General features: G+C 44.0%; 1 protein-coding gene across 1 annotated transcript; it reads left to right on the top strand.

Moving 5' to 3' along the window:
• The first annotated feature begins 4,209 nt into the window (after positions 1-4,209).
• LOC113956874 (E3 ubiquitin-protein ligase Topors-like) lies at positions 4,210-6,122 on the top strand. Its single transcript, XM_027663868.1, has one exon. It carries the CDS (start codon positions 4,250-4,252, stop codon positions 5,297-5,299), a length of 1,050 nt encoding a protein of 349 aa, XP_027519669.1. The 5' UTR covers positions 4,210-4,249; the 3' UTR covers positions 5,300-6,122.
• Positions 6,123-19,322: the final 13,200 nt, after the last annotated feature.

Below are 19,322 nucleotides of genomic sequence, written 5' to 3'. Positions count from 1 at the left end.
TTTATTTATAACTGCTGTTCATGACATGTCACTCCTTCAGACAGTCAAAAACTCAGTAGATCCTCATGCAAGCAACATTCTGCTTGGGTACAGGCTGTAGATTTTCCTCAGGATAATGAAATGCAACATTTATTCCAGCACACATGCTAACTGTGCAAATTGCATCTGTCATAATCTGATGCTGTGCTGGGAAAGAGAGACAAATTACCAAAGACACATGATGGTCTTTCTTTCACGGAAATCAATGCACTCCCACTCAAGTAACACCCACTGAAGAGATGTAATATTAAATCAACCTCAAAAAATTTGAATTACATATTTTTGGGGGGTTTTGTAGTTGTTGTTTTGTTTTGCAGTTGGTACTACCTGCTGTTGACATTCTATTTTGCTTGTTTTAATCTTTTTTGCTTTTTTTTCTAACAGTCTTACACACATGAGCTGTATATGAAGATGATAGGACAAAACTGGCACCTCTGACCAGTTTCTGTTCCTGACAATGAGGGAATGAGGGTTCCTGGCAATAAGGGTATCTCAGCCCTGTTCTCTTGGCCACTGAACCCCACTGACACTCCCTTGTACTGCCATGACTTTTGAGCCTTCAGTCCCAGGAATATTCTTCAGTTTTTATTTCACTGAATCTTCTGCTCAGAGAGGAGATTTCAGATACAACATTTTACTTGTATCTCAGACAGCAAAAAGATTTCGCGGTGAATTCAGAGAAACTAACTCTACAGCCTTGGATCCAGGCATTATTCCTCTCCATCCTTAGCAAATGTATCAACTGAGACTCAAACATGCCAAGGGAGAGACTCTGCCAAATAGGAAGCCTGTAGCTTATGAATGAGCTGTGCTTTTGGAGAAACCTCCCTCACTTCATCAAACAACAGGATGACACTTATCTTCATGTCTTGAATAGCTTGAAAAACAGCCTTTTGTGTAGCATTATCATCCAGGGGTACCAGTGTTTGACTTACAGATACGGTGAAGGCTCCCTTCCACAGGTCAAAGAGGAGAGATCCTGCTCCCAAAGTAGTCTTTAAATCCTGAAAGCAAACATCAGATATCTTCAGATTCCTGCAGTGAGAGGTTAAATTAATTTGACGGGATCACCACGCACTGGTAGACACATTTCATTTCTCTAGCTTCAGTGCTGTTTTAATATTGTTGTTCTGTTGCCAGTAGAACTGAGTTATGGTCACATTACAGAACAGATGCTAGACAGTCCCCTCAGACCACAGTGAGCCACAGGTCAAGTGACAGACACATTTGCCTAAGCATCCTAGCCTGACTGGCATTGCCATTGAGCCTATGAGGTGGCTCAAACGTGCCTTTCCCACCTACAAGGTACACTGGTGCATTAGTGGGAATAAATGTCAGCCTAAGGCACTATATTCTTTTCTCAGTTTGGAGGAATATCAACAACATTGTAAGATTCAGTGTTAAGGAAAGCCATATTTATTTATGTCTTGATCAAGTAGCCTTCAAATACGCTGAATGAGTTCTCTAAGAAATCATCAAGAGAAATTAAAACAATCATAGGTCATGCTACAGTACTGGAAAATAAAATATTAGTTTAAGATAGTACTTCAAGTCCATCTGTAATCAAAAGGAAATGGCATGTTTGCCTTGCAAACAAAGACAAAAAATTGCTTAACTAATTATGCTAAGACTTACACAGGAATTATAGAAGCATTTGTCCTCAGTATGCCAGAATACATCCTGAAGTATATGAGTTTGGGTTTATTGTTCCTGAATAATTAGTCAGAAGCCTTTTTTTTCTTTCTTTTTTTTTGTTAGTTAGTTTGTTTGATGTTTTTTAATTTTGTTTGGTTTTTTTCTTTAAATAAAGGAAAGTAAATGTGAGAATTTAAACTTGCATTGATTCCAGCCCCAAATAAAACTGCTGTGGTATTACACAGAACATGGAGAAAATTGCACCACAAATGGTTGTAAAAGATTTTAATTCTAGAGGGAAGAGGAGCAAGTTGAGCAGTTTATATGACTGGTTACGGAATTTGATCAGGCAGAAATTATACTCATTTAGACTCCAGAAGCATAGTTTTGCTATAATCAACTTCCTTGAAAGTCTTTTATCACAGGATCTGGGTTTCTTTAATCTTGCTTTATGTCCCTGACTCATATGTCTTTAGCAATTTTACTTAACAGCAACAGAAGTGTTTTTTTCACAGGGAAAAATAGTCATCGTACTCTCAAAACAACCACCAGCTTGACTATCAAAATTCTTCTGGTTACAGCTGGGTATTGTTGTGCACACCCACACATTTTTGCCATGTTATCAAGCATTAATCATCATTGATTAATGTTGCTGTGATCATTTACTTTCCCAAGATTGTGGATGGCTGCAGGGATTTACAGCTCCCTGCACATTGCAGTGGAGTGGACTTTGGAACATAATGGTCCCTACCAGCACAGAGAGGAGGATTACAGCTTAATGACAGGAGAGGGATTCAAATTTTTTGAAGGATTTGCCCAAAATTTTCCTTATGTACCTATTTTTCTCTCATCTGTCTATTCTCGAGTTTATTTTGGAATGGGGTAAGAGTACAAGGCTTTAATGAAGACACTGAGTTAATGACTACACCATGAACATGTTATCTAAAGATATTTTCTTTATGTTTTCTGACTGGAAAAGGAAAGTTAAAGAACAGTACATTTGATTTATTTTCTTTTTAAAAAACCCACACAAACTAGGATTTGTGTAATTCATACATACTTTTATGTATTCCCACAGTTCTGTAGCTTGAATGATCAGGAAGGGGCTTTCATTTGGTCAGCAATGAAGGTGTCAGGTGCTATTCAGATTCTTCAGGCTTCAGGTGGTGAGTACAGCTTCTCACCAAAGTGATGTGAGGCAGGAGGAGAAGACAAGTAGACCTGCACACCCAGGGCTGAGGGGACCATTTGTGTATTTGCAGATTTATTCTGTTCAAGGGCCCAGATGCTGTCCTTTGGAGCCTGTCATTGCAGGAGTGTTCCCAGGGTGGAGGCCCATCCTTGTTATTGTGCTGGCGAAAAAACTGCTGCCAAAACGAATGGCAGAGAGAACTCTTGACTGGGTTTAGAGCTCCTCTACTGCTAGATAGCACCAAGAGGAGCAGTTTTGCTGGGCAAGCAGGGCATAGCCCTAAAAACAGGCACCAACTGTCCTTGTGCCTATCACCCCAAATCCAGGAGAACTGCAGAGAGGAAAAATCCTGATTTTAAAACTAAACAGGAAAAATCTCCTGCAGGGACTGACCTGAAACACCTGGATGTGATGGCCTTTCCCAGTGAGGCAGAAGAGAAGCCCTGTGAATAGCAAACACGGGCTATCTCACCTGGTGAGATTTTAATGGGCAGAGCCACATGGCCACCCCACACAGAAACCTTGGCCTCGCACCAGCCAGCCCTGAAACTAGCAGATGATGCTCTTCCAAATGGAAAAATAAGTGCTTGGGTTAATGCCTCTCCATGATGACAGTAGCCAGAGGCAAGGAGGGATGGTGGGACAGCCCAGCCCAGTGGTGATGGATCCTGGGCTCTCCAGAGTCATGAGCAGGGTGCCACCAGCCCTTCTACCCTACTCTGGAGGGACAGCAACTCCAGCTCCTTCCTGCAGGTGTGGGGCCAGGCTCCATCACTCGTGCTGTTGAGGAGCATCAATGCACTGTCTTCCAGAAACATGGAGACTTGGCAAGCAGAGAGGGACCTGGCACTGTGAGTGAGTGCCAGTGGCACTGGATGAGCTGAAGCAAAACGTCCCTTTCTGCTTCTTCCTGCCAGTAGGGGTACAACCCATAGGGCTGGAGGACTCTCACGCAGGATTGGCCACTGACCACCTAAGTTCTCCAAATCATGGCATAGCCCAAGGAAAGGCAGTGAGAGGAGAACATGTCATCCAGCTTCAGGCAGTCCATGTTGACTGTTCTCACCACTCTGCCCCTCACAGGAAATTTAGCAAGGCATCAGGAGCAGGGATGAGGCACAGGGCCACAGACACATAATGGGTGGCCAAGAAAGAGCAACATAGAAATGAATAAGTTGAAAAAAGGAGACGGTATTTCAATTTTCTCCTGACACCATGAGTCTGCAGAGGTGGACATCCCATTTTGACATCCCTGAGGGGTGGAGAATGACATCACTGAGCAGTGGATTGTGATATCGTAGAGGGATGAATTGTGACATGTCAGCCCTTATTTCTTATATTCAGATGTCAGGAGAGCACTGGCCAGTCTAGCTTGAGACAAAAATGACCACAGAGACAGACAGCACCTGCTCTATTTGCCAGGACACTCGGAAGGATGTGGCTTCTGCTCTGCCCTGTCGCCACCAGTTCTGCCTGGGCTGCATCCTGCGGTGGACAAGGAGAAATCCATCATGCCCACTCTGCAGAAGAATGATAGAGACTGTCAGGTTTTCTGAGCAGAGTGAACAGGACTACATACAGCTGGTCATCACCTCCCCTGAAGAGTCACCAGAAGGCCATAGACAGGCAGAGAGAGCTCCTGGCCACCTGGAGATCAACAGCCCCCATCCACCTGTGGTGTCCCCTCCATCTTCTCCACAGGAGACACTGTCCCCAGATGAGCAAGGGGCTTCTAGGTTGGAGCTTGTTGGTGACCTCCTGCCCGAGGTCTGGGCAGGACTTTTCTGTCAACAACAGCAGCTCCTGGATCCCGTGCGGCCCTGGCTGCGCCAGAGGCTGGAGGGAATATACTGGGGCCGGTGGTGGTTGGTAGAGGCCACAGAGAGCTGTATCCTGCGCTACCTCTGCATCTATGGTCCAGATGCAGAGATCTTGGTCCAGAGGCTGCTGGTCTTCCTGGAAGAACACACAGAGCTGCTGGTCCATGGCCTCATCAATGCTATTGCAGAACAGTGCAATGAGGAGGCCATGAGGCTGCTGCATTCACATGCTGTTCGGGATGAGGATAGCAGCCCAGCAGCCAGCACCAGCTCCAGCTCCAGTTCCAGCTGCTCCATGTCCAGCAGCGCCCACAAGGGCACTCCTGTTAGCTGCCCTGCAGGCTCTGATGTGGAGGAAGAAACTGCTACAGTAGAGACTGCCCCCCACCAGGGTCCCAGCTGCCCCCAAACTGAACCCATCCCTGCAGAGGAGGACCAGACCCAGGAGGAGCCAGAGCAGGCAGCAGTGGCAGGTCCCTCTGCCCAAGGCAGCAGCCACAGCCACTCCACTCCTGGTCAGGGCAGGGGCTGCTCACCTGGGGCAGCCCGGTGTGCCCACAAGAGGAGGGCTCCCAGCCCTCTGGACTCACCGAAGCCCAACAAGAAGCCATGAGATGGACAGATCTGACCCCTGCAGTCCTGAGGGACACAGATGAAGTGATGAAACCTCATCTCTCTTCATTGCCAATTTCCCATCCAAGAACCACAACCTGAGGCTAATGGAACCCATGGCAGGTTTCAGGAAGTGGCCTCCTCTTTCCATGTCTGGTTTCTTGAAGGGGCCAAGTGAGGTCTCTCTTAGGTCCCACAGAGCCAGGTGCCTGAATAAATCTATAAATATCTGAGTCCCTCAGTAACTGAAAGAGCTTGACATACTGAAACGCCAGCATATCTGAAAATCTTGTGCCGGATTCTGTCTGGCTTGTGAAAGGAAAGTTTGGATCAAGCACCACAGAAGCTATGGAGAAAGAGAGTTCCAATACAGTACTTGCAATTTTAGTTGTGGATTTGAAGTTGATTGTTAAGTCTTTAAGGACCTCAATAAGAACCCAGTAGTTACTAGGCAGCAGTGACTTTGCTCCACAAAGACTATTCTGTGAATGGGCAGTCAAGGGCAAACAGTCTTAAGGTGGTTGACTCAGTTGTTCTGCTCCAATCAGCACAAAAGTTGTTCCTTGATGACCTCCAAGGAGGAGGCCAATATCAGACAGACAAGGTAAAACTGAAGATTTAGATAAAAATGGTGACCAGACATTTACTGTTATTTTTGCTGCTAGAACTTACATTAAGTTGCAATGGCAACTCAGTCTGTATGCTGGATATATGATTTGTGCTATATCAAGCAAAACTTCAAAAGTGCTCTAGAGCACGTGGGCTCTTAGACAGCCACAAATCACCTGTGCTTGTGAAGAAAGATTTGATGAACCTCAGCATAAGAGAGAAAAAACAATACAAGCATCTGTGTGATGAGAGTTCTTAAGGTATGTTACAAATAATAATAAAAAATAAAAATAATAAGCCCATGTCCATTTTGGTCCATCCCTTTTGGATTTTGGCTCAGATTTCTCCCTCCAAGTGTGAGGTATCTAAAAGAACCTGGTCAGAGAGTACTGCACACTGACACACACCTGCACAGAGTCATATCTGACTCCAAATCCTTCAGCAGCTTTGCTGAGCTCTTTTAAAGCCTCTCTCCTAGGAGAAAGCAGCTACTTGTTGATTCCAAGGCTCATGAATTTTCCTTTTTGCCTTCTGAAAAAGGGATGCACCTTATGTTTGTAAACATCAGAGAGGCACAAGAGAAAAATTTCATGTTTAGATGGTAATTAAGTAAAAGGAAGATCACATGCAAAACTTTCAGAAAAAAAATTTGACTGTTTTGCCCCTCTACAAACATTTAATCTTTCTCTGCTGAAGTTTCCCCAAAGCACGTTTTCTGTCCCTATTGACTGGCTGCTTTCCAGAATTGCCCAAGAAGGATGACACTGTCTATCTTGTTTTAGCTGCTCAGATCATGTTTTCTATTCTTTCTTGCCTGTGATTTCCTTGCCTTACTGCAACATGCCCAAGAAAACCTATGGGTTTTGGAGGTGATAGTTATAATCCAATCTATAAATAATACATCCTTGCAAAGAACACACTGGACCATAATATTTGCACATGATTTGGTCTGAATGACCTTGATCTGGTTTCTGGAGGGTCATTTTGTAATTTAATGGTTCAGCTGAATTCTTTGTCCTGAAAGATTAAGTTTCTCATCAGAAGCCATTCCAGACCTTTTCAAGATGAAGCCAGCCATAAGAGTACTGCATATCTTTGTGGATTTTCTGAAGTGATTACTTTCCTTGTCTAGTCCTTCTGAAAAATTATTCTGCTGAAAAACAATTGTTGTAATTGAACTGAAAGCCTGCTAGTAAATTTATTCCAAAGTATAAGTTTAATAGTTATATATAAAGCAAAATATGAGTTTTGCCAGAAAGTCTTTCTAATGCTATTCTGCATATTTTCTTTTGGTGGGAATAATTCCTGTAGTCTTTTTGTTGGTCCCACAATTACTAAGAATGCTATGAAGCAAATTACAACTGAATATTTTTAACTCCCGTAGAAACATTAAGCAAAATAGCAGAAACAATTATATTTGAGCTGTATTTCCAAAGCAGGTGTTTTATTTTAGAACTCAAGGTCAGAGAAGGGAGAAGGAGAGGATGTGTGTGTTGAACAAAAAGCCATAATGGAATTGTGCAAATTCATTCTGTTCTCTCCTAAATGGATATTCACATATTCAAAACATCATTGAAAATTGAGGCCAAAATTTCAAGTGATTTTATTTCAATCAGCTGTGTTAAACCACTATAAAGAGCATTATTGGTTTGACTTAACAAGTGTCTGAATGAATGATAGCAGAAAATCTGCACATTCAAAATGACACTTTCTTGCATAAGTCAGATTTTCCAGAGGATTCAGAAAACTGGTTCGAGTTTGATTTTGGGGTTTTTTTCCATCTCTAAAAGAAGCCAAAAGAGCTCATATCTTCACTTAGTGAGTTCAAGGTAAACAAGTTCCAAGGTGTCACTTGGCCGCCACTGAGATCACAGATATTGGATACTGAGCACTTCCAAAAAGATGTCCTTCATTTTCAGACTTACGACAAAAAATGTAATCAAACTAAAAATGAAATCAATTGAATTCAGGCACTGTTTTGCTCTCCACTAAACCACAAAACTGCACTCTACCCTTCTCATTAATACAAATACATAAACACTGACAGCACTGGTTTGGGGAAAAATGAAAACTGTCACTACCAGTCACCTCATCAAGAGAAGAGCAATCAGTGCTGGCAGCAGTGCTGCATGTAAGTCCCTAGCCATCACATTGACTTACTGTATTCAGATTAAGTGGAAAATACAAAATGAATTCAATATTTACCTCCAAATGAGCTACTGTGAATATAAATTTGCTTACCTGTTTGTCATCCAGGCATTTTACCAAAAGGTAATGTAACATGAATCCCTCAGAGAAGACTCCTTTTCACCCTAATAATGCTGCTACTTTATTGGTCATTTAAAGTAAATTATAAATATCTAAAATATCTGTGGCTCTGCACTCAAAGAGGATTTGTATCTACATTTCCTAGATAAATCCAATTGCCATTTTACAACTGCAATTCTGTCCTCAAGAATCAAGATCATGTAAAACAACAAGGTGGAAATGGTACTGAAAGGTAAAACTCTAAAAGATTCTGTACATTTAGTTGTAAGAAAAATTTGCACATTCCATAAGACACTTTCATGATGGAAAACAGTCATTTAAGGCTGCATTAATTGTGTAATAGATTTTGTTTGGTGACACTGTAGCACTCATTTGAATCCCTGATTTATCACAAACTCTGCCTTTAAAAAAGAAGTCATCTAGGTGGTCACACCACAAGTTCCAAGCTCAATGCTCACAAAGCTAGCCTCTCTGTAGCATTAAACCTGCATTATATAGGGAAACTGTTGTTTAAACATGTCTTAAAATGGCTTTTGGTGGTCTCTTTGCAAGCACATGCTTCTTCTTCCCAGCACCCCCCATGTTATCCATGCAGGAATGTCCTGCATAACCCCCATGTTATCCATGCAGGAATGTTCTGGGAAGGTGTCCTGAGGTGTTTCCCATTGGCCTCTGTTAACCTCTTCCTGTGATTGGGTGTTCCTGTAAGCCCCTTGAGACTTCTAATTGGTTACTCTGTGAATCCTCCTAAACCCTATAAATGTAACATCCCCCACAATAAACACTCTCTTGCCTCCTCTCCACGCCCGCCTGGTGCCCTGTCTCCCTGCCTGGTGCCCTGTCTCCCTGCCGGCCATGGGGCCACATGCAGGGGGGGGAGGGGGGAGCACCTCTCCCCTCCAGGCTCAGGGCCTGAAAAGACCCCTGAGGAAACCCCTGGAGTTCCCTTTCCCCATCCTTCAAAGCGTCGCAATGGTTCTTCAGATGGAAAAGGAACTAGAACTGGGTCGCCCCACGCCGTGGGTGGGGAAAGGGATCCAGACCTCTCTCCCGTGCAAGTCCCCAAAAACAGATGGACCACTCAACTGTAGCTGGAGCCTGCACCGGGGAACAATTGCCCTTACCAAAAGCACACACTGCCAAAGCTCCTCCAGCTGTCACCCAGCCATAAAATGTCCCCTTATATCGGCAGAGGGGCACAGACAGATCTCTCACAGACCAGTATGACTGGCAAAATTTCGGCTTTATTGGAAGAAAGACACTTTATATACTGTGTATTATGCTCAAACGTGTGATTCTTCTTCACACAGCATTGGATACATATGGAAAACATACTTTGTTGTCCACTGTTAATTGGACCATGTTCATATGAGCTCAGGACACACGTTTAGCCTCCCGAAATTCCACCTTAAATTTGGCAGGGAGCCTCCTTTGTTCTAATTTCAATGCCTGTAGCCATATTTAGCTAGCAGTTGCTTTTACTGTCCACACCCAATTATGCCAAAGCAAGGCTCACAGGAATGCAAAGGAAATTGTTCACATATAATCTCTAATCTCCCAACACCCTTAGGTTCCCACACACCCTGCCCATGTGACACAGGGAGCATGGCTGAGCCATTTCATCTTTCCCAGCTCATCTTTCCTGGCAGCATCAGCACAGGCAAACTTTTCTCCTCTCCTGCCCCCCTCAACAGTAAATTTAGCCTTAGGACAGTCAGGGTTTGATGAAGATTTAGTTTCTTCCATCAGGTATCAAGAAGGATCGTTTTCTGGCTCTGCACTGAGTACAAACAAAATTATGTGTGTACATACGTATCTCTATTGATTTCTCCCTGTAGGTACAGGGCCTAGAAGGGTCCAGTTGTGGAGGCATTTCAAAAGCAGGTGGCCTTCTCTGAGCAGTGTGTGAGACAAAAGGACAGCCAGCCTGCCACAGAGGGCTCTTTGAAGCCAAGATCAGCTCTTGGCCAGTGAGTGTTTTCTTCTGCTCTCTTTTCATGGGCCATTTCCTTGCAAACTGAGCAAGGGAGAAACCTCTGCACTGCTCTCTGGTTGGCAGCAGAGTTGTAGCACATGGGTGTCCAAGAGGCTGCAGCCACTGCATGCTGCTGCTCAAAACAGCTCTAGGCACCATCCCAGTGACACTGAAAATGTTTTCCGGATGTTTGCACAAGGAAAGACTGACTGATCACAAAGGGACATGCTCCAGGGCTCTGAACCACACAAGGAGAACAAAAATAACTGAAGACATGGAAATTGAACTGCCGTGAAGCAGAAAAACTAGATAAAACTACATTTAAATTCATGTTTTAATAGAACAGGCTGAAATCTCTGAGATGTAACCTGGAAATAATATGATAGATAGTGTCAGTATCAGCTGGATCACTGTTCACATGGATTAATTTTCACATTTCAATAATCCATACCGTATTGATTTCATGAATCCTCTTTCACACACAGATTCCAAACTGCAACAGGCTGTAAGGTGACTGATTTTATGCTCTTTATTTAAGAACTACATCCATTGCTTAGGCACAGCTTCCTATGCATAAATCCAGAGGCAATCTTCTCACACAGTGAGAATTACATGTTAGAAAGGTCTGGAAGGGCAAAAGCTAGTACTAGAAATGCATGTTAATTTTGAAATCTAGACAAGGGACTACCATTTTCAAAAAAGACCAAATTAAAAATACCCATTAAACTACCACTCACAAAGTGGAGGGAAACCTGAGAGATTCAGTTTTGTTTGGTAATTCCTGGTTTTGAAAGGGGTAGGTTCAAAATTCAGGCTGCACTACTGTACCTGCTGCAACTGGGCAACCTAATCCTGGGATGTCTCTGAATCACTATCAATTGAGAAAATTCTGCTTCTACTTAAAAGTATCTGGAACATCTTGGGATGCTAAAACAAGACTATTTCCTATGCACGTGCTCTCTACAGGAGGGACATGTGTTCTTCCTGGTTAGAGTGCAATCCAATGCCATGAGAAAGGATTTCATTTCATTCTTTGGAATGAGCATTTCTTCGTATTTCTCTTTATAAAATGAATATCATACATTTTAATCCAGTTCAGTTTACAAGTTGGTTAAGAGATTCAATCTCCTTCTACCTCTAAAAAGGTGAGGTAGCATTTTGGTGAACACCAGCTGGGTGAAAAGGTTCTGCCATGGTTTTTGTTATCTCAGGTCTGGTGTAATTCTGTAAAAGCCCTTTTAGTGTCACTGAGCGCTTAGCTCGTGGTTGAATTTAATCAAAGGTAATGGCCCTACTTCATCACAATTTAATAGTATGAAGTATCGGGAGAGTATTAAATATTACAACACGTAGAGTAGAAAGAGGGTAACGTTACTCATTCTTTCCACACAGGTCACTTTCAGCTGCCTGAGCTGTAGTTGATTTTTCTTGTATCTCCCTCTCTGCTAGCTCATGACAGCTATCAACAGACCCACAGACCAGACAAGGTGTTCTCCCCTCCCCTTTCTTCCTCTCCCCTTCTATTTCATGGCTGGAAATAGAAGTCATCAAGTCTGTGGGGTTTTTTTCCCGAAATCTCTTAGCAAAACACTGTCTAATTCACAGAATAAATTAATACTATCTAATATTTCAAAAATCAACAGCCTAATTAAGAATAACATCTTTATTTTTTGGATGATCAGGTCCTTTTGCAGATGAATTAAAGATCACAGGTTTGATAAAAACAGTGAAGCTCTAAAAAAGAAAAAGCCAACTGCCTTGACAATCCTTTACCAAAGCATGTCAGAAATTCACATGTCCTTCCCTGGCTAACTGTAAAATTAATGTTGTATTGTACACCTTTTAGAAGGTGTGTGCCTGATGAAATGACTGAGGTGCTGTAAGGTGTCTATTATCCTGCTAATCGTTCATTAACTGGCACCCTACCTCTGCAGAAGCAGCAGCAGCAGCACAGGACAATGAGATCCTGAGCTGTCCAGCATGTTCTCTGCACGGTCTGTGTGAGAGGCAAAGCAAGCTTGGGTTTTCCTTACATGTGAGGACCCACATGCATTCTACAAATTCATAATTCCCTAAAGGTCAGTGGATCAGATGGCAGGAACATCTGATCATCTCAGTAGACCAACTAACAAGTAGCACAGTTTGAGCTCTGCCAGTGGGTGGAAAGTCTTACCAGAACCATGGTATATAGGGAAAAGAGGTACAACACATATATAGAGTGCCAGCTCCAAGGCTGTCTTGGAAGGGAGTTCTATATGTGTGCAGACATGTTGTAAGGACTTAAAGAGCACCACTGATTGTCTCAAAATGCTGTCACAGCCACCAAAGGAATTTGAGATAAGCACAAAAGGGTGGAATTCGCAACATGAAGGCACTAATTCCAGGCTGAGCAAGGCACATCCTAGTTAACGCATCCAGACAAAAATTTCCACTGTGTCAGACTGTGGGAAAGAAAGCAACTGCTTATACACATGCCATCCCAAGTTACGGGAATGGCATCTACACCTTGTGAATACCCAGAGCCTGGACTGTATAAAGTTGTTCAGAAGAACAACTCTGGGACCTCCATCACTGAGAAGACCAGGGTGAAGAAGGACTAATGGGATGTCCCTGGATCCACACGGTGGTTACCATCTTCTGACAGAGTGCCCTGGCTTGAGGAACAAGAGGATGTGGCTTGATACACAGCCATGTGGAACCAGAAGGGTGGCTGAAATGATGAGAGTTCCCAGTAACTGAGTTGGTTACTGAATCAGTACAGCCTCCACTTTTTCCCCATGCATTGACTTTGACCTACACTTGCTAAAAAAGAATTTTATTAAAATGTCAGGTTTCAGCCCCTGAAGGTACATCAAAAAGGCTGACACAGAAATCACTGGCTCCAGCATAATTTCCTGAAAACTGTGTGAAATGAAAGAGGAAGAAAAACAGCAAGGTGGAAAATACTAGGTTTTAGCCACACTTGGAGGCAGAAATATTCCCCTCCTGAGGCCTTCTAATTTGAAAATGGTTACAAATTCTTCCTTTCTTTCTAATGTACTGTCCAAAGCCTGTTTAACCTTCAGCAACAAAAGCTTCCTCTTATCCTGAAAGAGGTTGATTGAGGAAATCTTAGGCAGGTAAGAGAGACAGAATTTTTTTCAGAATATGTTTCTTCTGGATTAACCTTTCAGAAATGCATCCAGAAGTGAAGAAAAACATTTTCTTAAGCACTGCAACTGAAATAAAAAGCTGATTCCAAGCACACACATCTTTTCCTCCCTCTCTGAAACTGTTCCCCAAGCCCCAGCTGAATCTTCCAATTTTGGTCTGTCCACTTGAAGTGCTTTAATGTGGTTGCTTCCTGGAAAGCAGCAAATTCTTAAAGATCTCTTTGATCTTCCTCCATCTCTTCCCAGCAGGAAGGTAAGTCACAGCTGCTTTAGAGTTTCTGCCATGTGAAGGGAGCACTTTGCAAAGTTTGCCTGGGGACAGGTTCTGAGCACCCCTTACCTACAGACCTCTTTCTCTCTGCTCTCTGCTCTGACCCACTGCATGTGTTCAGCAGCTTGGATGGTGGCTTTCCTGCTAGGCATTTGCTTTAAGAAATATTTGCTTTGACAAGTGCTTTCATTCTGCATTGTTTCAGGAAATTTCCAACCATTCCCCTTGTACAAATCATTTCCTATTTGTGTCATTTCTGTAAGGCGTTGGCCCACAAGTGCTGGGTCACAACTAAGATCCTGTTCTGAATGCATATCCAGAAGCAGGTGAAGAAGAAAGTAAAAGTTTTATGATATTCCCTGGGCTTTTCTTCCCCATTTAGAGATATCAATAAAACTTTGTTTGTCAAGCCAATCAGTCTGGAGGGGAAACAACCCTGCAGCACAACAGATAAATAGCAAGATGCACAGCACCTGAAGTACAGAGACTTCACAGCCCTTTCTCCAAAGAGAGATGCTTTGTAGGTCACGTTTTCTTCCCCTGCTCTTCAGTAACACTGACCTACAGCCCTGAGGTCTCTTTTCTCCCTTGGCAGGCAGCAAGGACTAAATTACACTTGCACTTACCAGGTGGTGCCAGCCATTCCCACCTTTGTTGTTCCTTGCAGGTTCTGTTGCCTCAACTACTCCTCCCCATCAGGTGTCTGAGCACGTCTCAATCACCATCACAGCACGTGCTACTCTCCCCTGGTTGAGATCCTCCTCCCAGCAAAAGGTGAGTGCAGCCACCAGAACTTGCACTGTCTTCCCATGTAGGAAAATCCTGAATGAGAGATATGCCTTCCATTAACTGCTACATGTTCTAATACTGCTATTTATCAGCTGCTGAAAATATGAATTTCTGTACCCTTTTCTCCTTCCCCAAATGTTACATTTTGCACCCCAAACCTGCAAACCCTTCATCTATTGAAGGCTGAATGTCTACCCCATCTGTAGTTAGATGCCACCACTTGGTTGAGCCTCTCTTCTTTAGACCTACAACTTTTTTCCCAGTTTGTGAAATGCCTCCTCTTCTGTCAAGGCACCTTCCAGATCTTAACAAAGCTGGATGAATGGATTGAGAGCAGCCCTGCAAAGATGGAGTGGGGGGATACTGGAGAATGCAAGACTGGATGTGAGCAAGTGCTGTGTGCTTGCAGCCCTGAAAGCCCATGGTATGCTCGGCTGTGTCTAAAGAAGGACATCCAGTGGGTCAGGGAAGGGGATTCTAATCCTCTGCTCCAGTGAAACACGGGAACAGGTTGCCTGCAGAAGCTGTGAATGCCCCATCATTGGCAATATTCAGGGTCAGGTTGGATGAGGGTCTGATGAGGCTGGTCTAGTGGAAAGTGTCCCTGACAATGGCATGTGAGTTGGACTAGGTGACTTTTAAAGATCCCTTCCATGCCCAGCCTTTCTGTCATGTTATGATTTCAGGGCACATGAGATAGGACGGAAAAAGAAATTAAATGCAATAGATATAATGAGGGCAAGTTCTGGGGTACATGTGTACAAAGAACTTCACAGAGTATCACAGCACATTGAGGTAGAGTCCTTTAAAAGCATGAGATGCATCTCCTGGAGTATCTGTGGCCTCAGCTTTCATAGGAAACAGGGAATATGTAGTTACTCTGAAATTCCAAGGTGCTGCCTGCACCTTTGGACCTTTACGACTCTTAAAAGGTAACCAAAGTTCAAATCCAAATGAAAAGAAATACAGCAGCATACTTTAACAGGCCCTTGTTAAAGCAAAGAGAAATACTCCTCCCAATAACAACACAAAGAGTCCTCATTAACAAAATTCCACCTTTTTCCACGTAGAGATTGCTAAACACCAAAGTGTGGTAGTGGACACCCTCAATTTGCACAGGTTTGAGGGGAGATCTCTGCACCCTGCAGCAGAGCTGTGTGGAGGCACACAGCACCCTCGGCTCGCACTAGTCAGCCCTCAAAGCAACAGACGATGCTCTTCCAAATGGAGAGAGAAATGCTTGGGCTAATGTTTCTGGCAGGATGACAGTAGCCAGAGGCAAGAAGGGATGGTGGGACAGTCCAGCCCAGGTAGTGATATGTAGCATTTGTGGGCACAGACCCCATCATATGTAAGGCATGCAACCGAATCAACTTTATTAAGAACAACAAAAGCTTATACAGACAATTCAAACTGTGATACGTCATAACACATGACCTTCTCAACCGATGACATCTGAGCACTCCATTGAGCATGTGCGACAGAGTACCGGAGTACATGTCCCAGAATGCCTTGCAGCACTCTTCCTGTAGCATAAACCACCACATTTCCCATTTCCTTATTATAATTGAGTCAGAGAACAATTTTTAAACCTTTTTCTTAAACATTTCTTAACAGAAACAAACTTATCTTAACCATTTGTATAAAACAGGGCCTAAAGTGGTAAGGCCTTTATTAAAACTGGTCATAACTTTATTAATTGTGCAAATTTCAATTATTCAGAGTTTATAAATATGGTTTATATAAGATTTTTTATCTGAGAGTGTGTAATTGGGTGAGAAACATCAGCTTATTTTAAGGGGAAATGTAAGAAAAATCCTTGCTTTCAATTTATGAAACAGCAAAAAATACTTGCAGGACAAGGAAAATTGCAGCAAGAAATCCTTTATTGCAGCGCTGGGTGCAATCCCAAGTCACATGGTCCGGAAAAGCACACGCGGTTTGAAAAACACACTGTTTTTGTACCCTCTTGGTCACTTAAGATGTTAAATATTTAACAGGTAACAGGTATTTTACCTTAAAAGGTAATTTTTTGAATTTGGGAGGGGGTGTCACCCTCCCTCCTGATTAATTGATGACGTACCCCCCGTACATGTTCAGGGGGGTCTGTCCGCACACAAAGGCCAGGCATGTGGCCAGGGTATATTTTCCATTTTTATATATTTTTTCCATGTCCCGATCACGACGTCTTCCTGGCATTGTGCCCAGACAGGGCCTTTCACCTTACAGTCTCCACGAGGTGCCTAAAACTCTTGGAATCAAATGAGAGAAAAAAAATTCCCACCACCCTCTGTTTTTCCACTAAATTCAATTTGCTTATAATAAAACCAGATTATTTATTTCTCATTGAAATGTGTTAGGGTATGGATATTGTACTTACTGCTATTTGAGAATAATTGATATGGTCAAGGTGATATTGTTGTATAATTGTGTCTTTAATTGAGATATTGTTGATGTCGAGTGTAGTCAATTTTGACACGCACACACACACTTTTCCATTCACACACTTCATTCTCACATGTTCTGCATATTTATTTTGTTCTGCTTTTTAATCATAAGTATGAATTGGCAGTAGTTATTGACTGTGTGTTTCTTCTGGTTCCGCTTCATCAGTTGTTGTTTCTGGCGACTGTTCCTATTTTGAAGAAGAGTTAATGTAGGTTTACACACATAGAAGATAGCCATATCCTCTCCCTCCCCCCCCGCTTTTTTTTGTTTGTTTATTTTTTGTTTGTTTGTAATATTTTTCTTAATGTGTTGTGTGGTCTCTTGACAACAGCTTGTCAAGATATGGGGCTTGTAAAAGGGATGCTGAGGTTCTGTCATACTATTATAGTAACTTATGAGATTGTGGTGATAAAAATGTGTTACAGAAAGGTCCATTGAAGGAGGTTGTATTGAACAAAGATGTTGCCTTTGCAGGTGTTGGGCTGTCCTGCAGGGTTACACTGGTGCTTGTGGGTGCTTTCAGGCTTGCTGCCTGGTTGGAGATTTTCGCCAGCCCTGTCAGGCTCCTGGCCAGCCTGGCCAGCTCCCTATTGGTCTGCAGTCGGTGGATGATGTGGACGGTGGTGCTGAGGTTCTGCAGGGCTGTGGGATCTTTCACAGCTGAGTTCTGCACAGGTGGTTCAGCACCAGTTATGCTGGTAGGAAGGGTGTATGCCTTGGGTTTGATGTCCTGTAGGTTATAGTTCAGTCTTTGTAGCAGGCTGCTGGCAGATGCTGTTTCTCTAAGAGCAGTGGCTGGTTGGCTGGTTCCGCAGGCTGTGAGTGAGGCTGCTGGAAATGCTGTATCAGTTCTTTGATCTTGATGGCACAGGGTCAGGCGTTGTGATTGTTGCTGTTGCCGTTGTTGATGGCCCCGGGCCAGGGCCATCAGGCTGTGTCACCGTGTCCTATTGTGAGCGCGGGGGGTGCGAACGCGCCTCGGGGGCGTGAGGGTGGGGTCAGGCCAGCCCAGAGAGCCAGGCTGGACCTGGGGCAACTCCTCGGTCACACGGCGGCCGCGCAGAGCCGCACCCGGAGACCCCGGGTTCGCACCTCAAGCGGTGGCGGCCCCGGGGCGGCTGCACCGCGCCAGGGTTGAGCGGGGGGTCTGCCACGCCGCCAGGACTTCCAACCCAGCATGGCACGGGGCAGGCACACCCAGTAGGGGCGAGTCTGCGGCGCTGGGGGCTCGGTTCTCACCACACTCCCCCCGGCTGCCTCTCACCCCACCGCGCCTGCTGTTCTTTAGTGGGGTGCAGGCGGCACCGCGGGACCAGAAGTGTTGAGCCCTCCCCTGCCACGCGGCCGGGAGAAAATGGCTGCTAGGGGAGAAGAGAAACCTCCGATTCCTGCCCCCAGGACGGGCAAAATGACTACATCCATGCAACCGCGCGGTCGCCACACGGCTGCAACTCCACAGCAGCCCCACGGCAAAAGCCATCTTGCATGCGTTCCTCCCTCTTGCAGCAGGAATCCAATAACCGCTCCCCCTGTAACAATTCCGGGGTTAAATCATGCACTCGCTCCTCGGAGCCTGCGTGCTCGCAAAAACTCAGCACAGAACTACCGCTTATAACATCTCCCTCCCGCTCTTGACTGCGGGAAGACAGTGCCGACCCCAACAATATACCTTCTCCTTCCCATGTTTTTTCCTCCCATGTTCCCAGTGGTCCCCCTCCACCTCCATGTCTTTGCCTGGTGTCTAAGGGGTTTGGGGGGAGGCAGGAGGGTTAGAGTCGGTTTCCATAGAAGAGTTTGAATTCTTTTGTGCAGACTTTAAAGCGTCCATAAGTTCTGTCCATGTAGTTAAATTCCTAAAGGCTTCCATATCTCCCAGAGTTACTCTTTCTCTCATTATCTTCCCAACTTTTTGCCAAGCAGTCACATTAAGAGTCCTGACCAGCAGGAATCCTGGTATAACTATGGCAATATATATTAAGAACACCAGCAGTTTAGTTTCTGTTATATCATTTTTCTGCGTTTTTAAAAATTGGCAAATGGCTTCAGCATTTTCTTTTATTTTTTGGGAAAACCTCTCTGCTATCCTAGTAGCTCACCTCTTTTGCTGAATGCTTCTCTTTCCTTTTCAGTCCTTTTTCCTTTTTGTCCCTATCCTTCCAGAGGTGACTGGTGCACACGATGTGTTTTGAAGAGCTCTTCCTTTTTCCTTTGATTTCTACCAGGAGGATACTACTGCAGACATCCCAAAGCCTAGTGCTTCTGGTTTACCAATGCCTGTTGAAAGAGCCTGTTCCAGGGAGCCACTTGTAGCATTTGTGGTCACGGACCCCGTCACATGGAAGGCATGCAACTGAATCAACTTCATTAAGAACAACAAAAGCTTATATAGACAATTCAAACTGTGATATGTCATAACAGTGATGGATCCTGGACTCTCCAGAGTCATGAGCAGGGTGCCACCAGCTCTTCTTCCCTACTCTGGAGGGACAACAGCTCCAGCTTTTTCCTGCAA

The sequence above is a fragment of the Corapipo altera genome, unplaced genomic scaffold (assembly GCF_003945725.1).
Source record: "Corapipo altera isolate COAL_440 unplaced genomic scaffold, ASM394572v1 61153, whole genome shotgun sequence".
NCBI lineage: Eukaryota > Metazoa > Chordata > Aves > Passeriformes > Pipridae > Corapipo > Corapipo altera.
Note: the sequence above shows the minus strand (reverse complement) of the source record. Positions and strands in the feature narration are given on the sequence as shown.

Bases quoted from the DNA above. Each gene is read 5' to 3' on its own strand.
- LOC113956874 (XM_027663868.1), top strand. From the start codon at position 4,250: ATGACCACAGAGACAGACAGCACCTGCTCTATTTGCCAGGACACTCGG.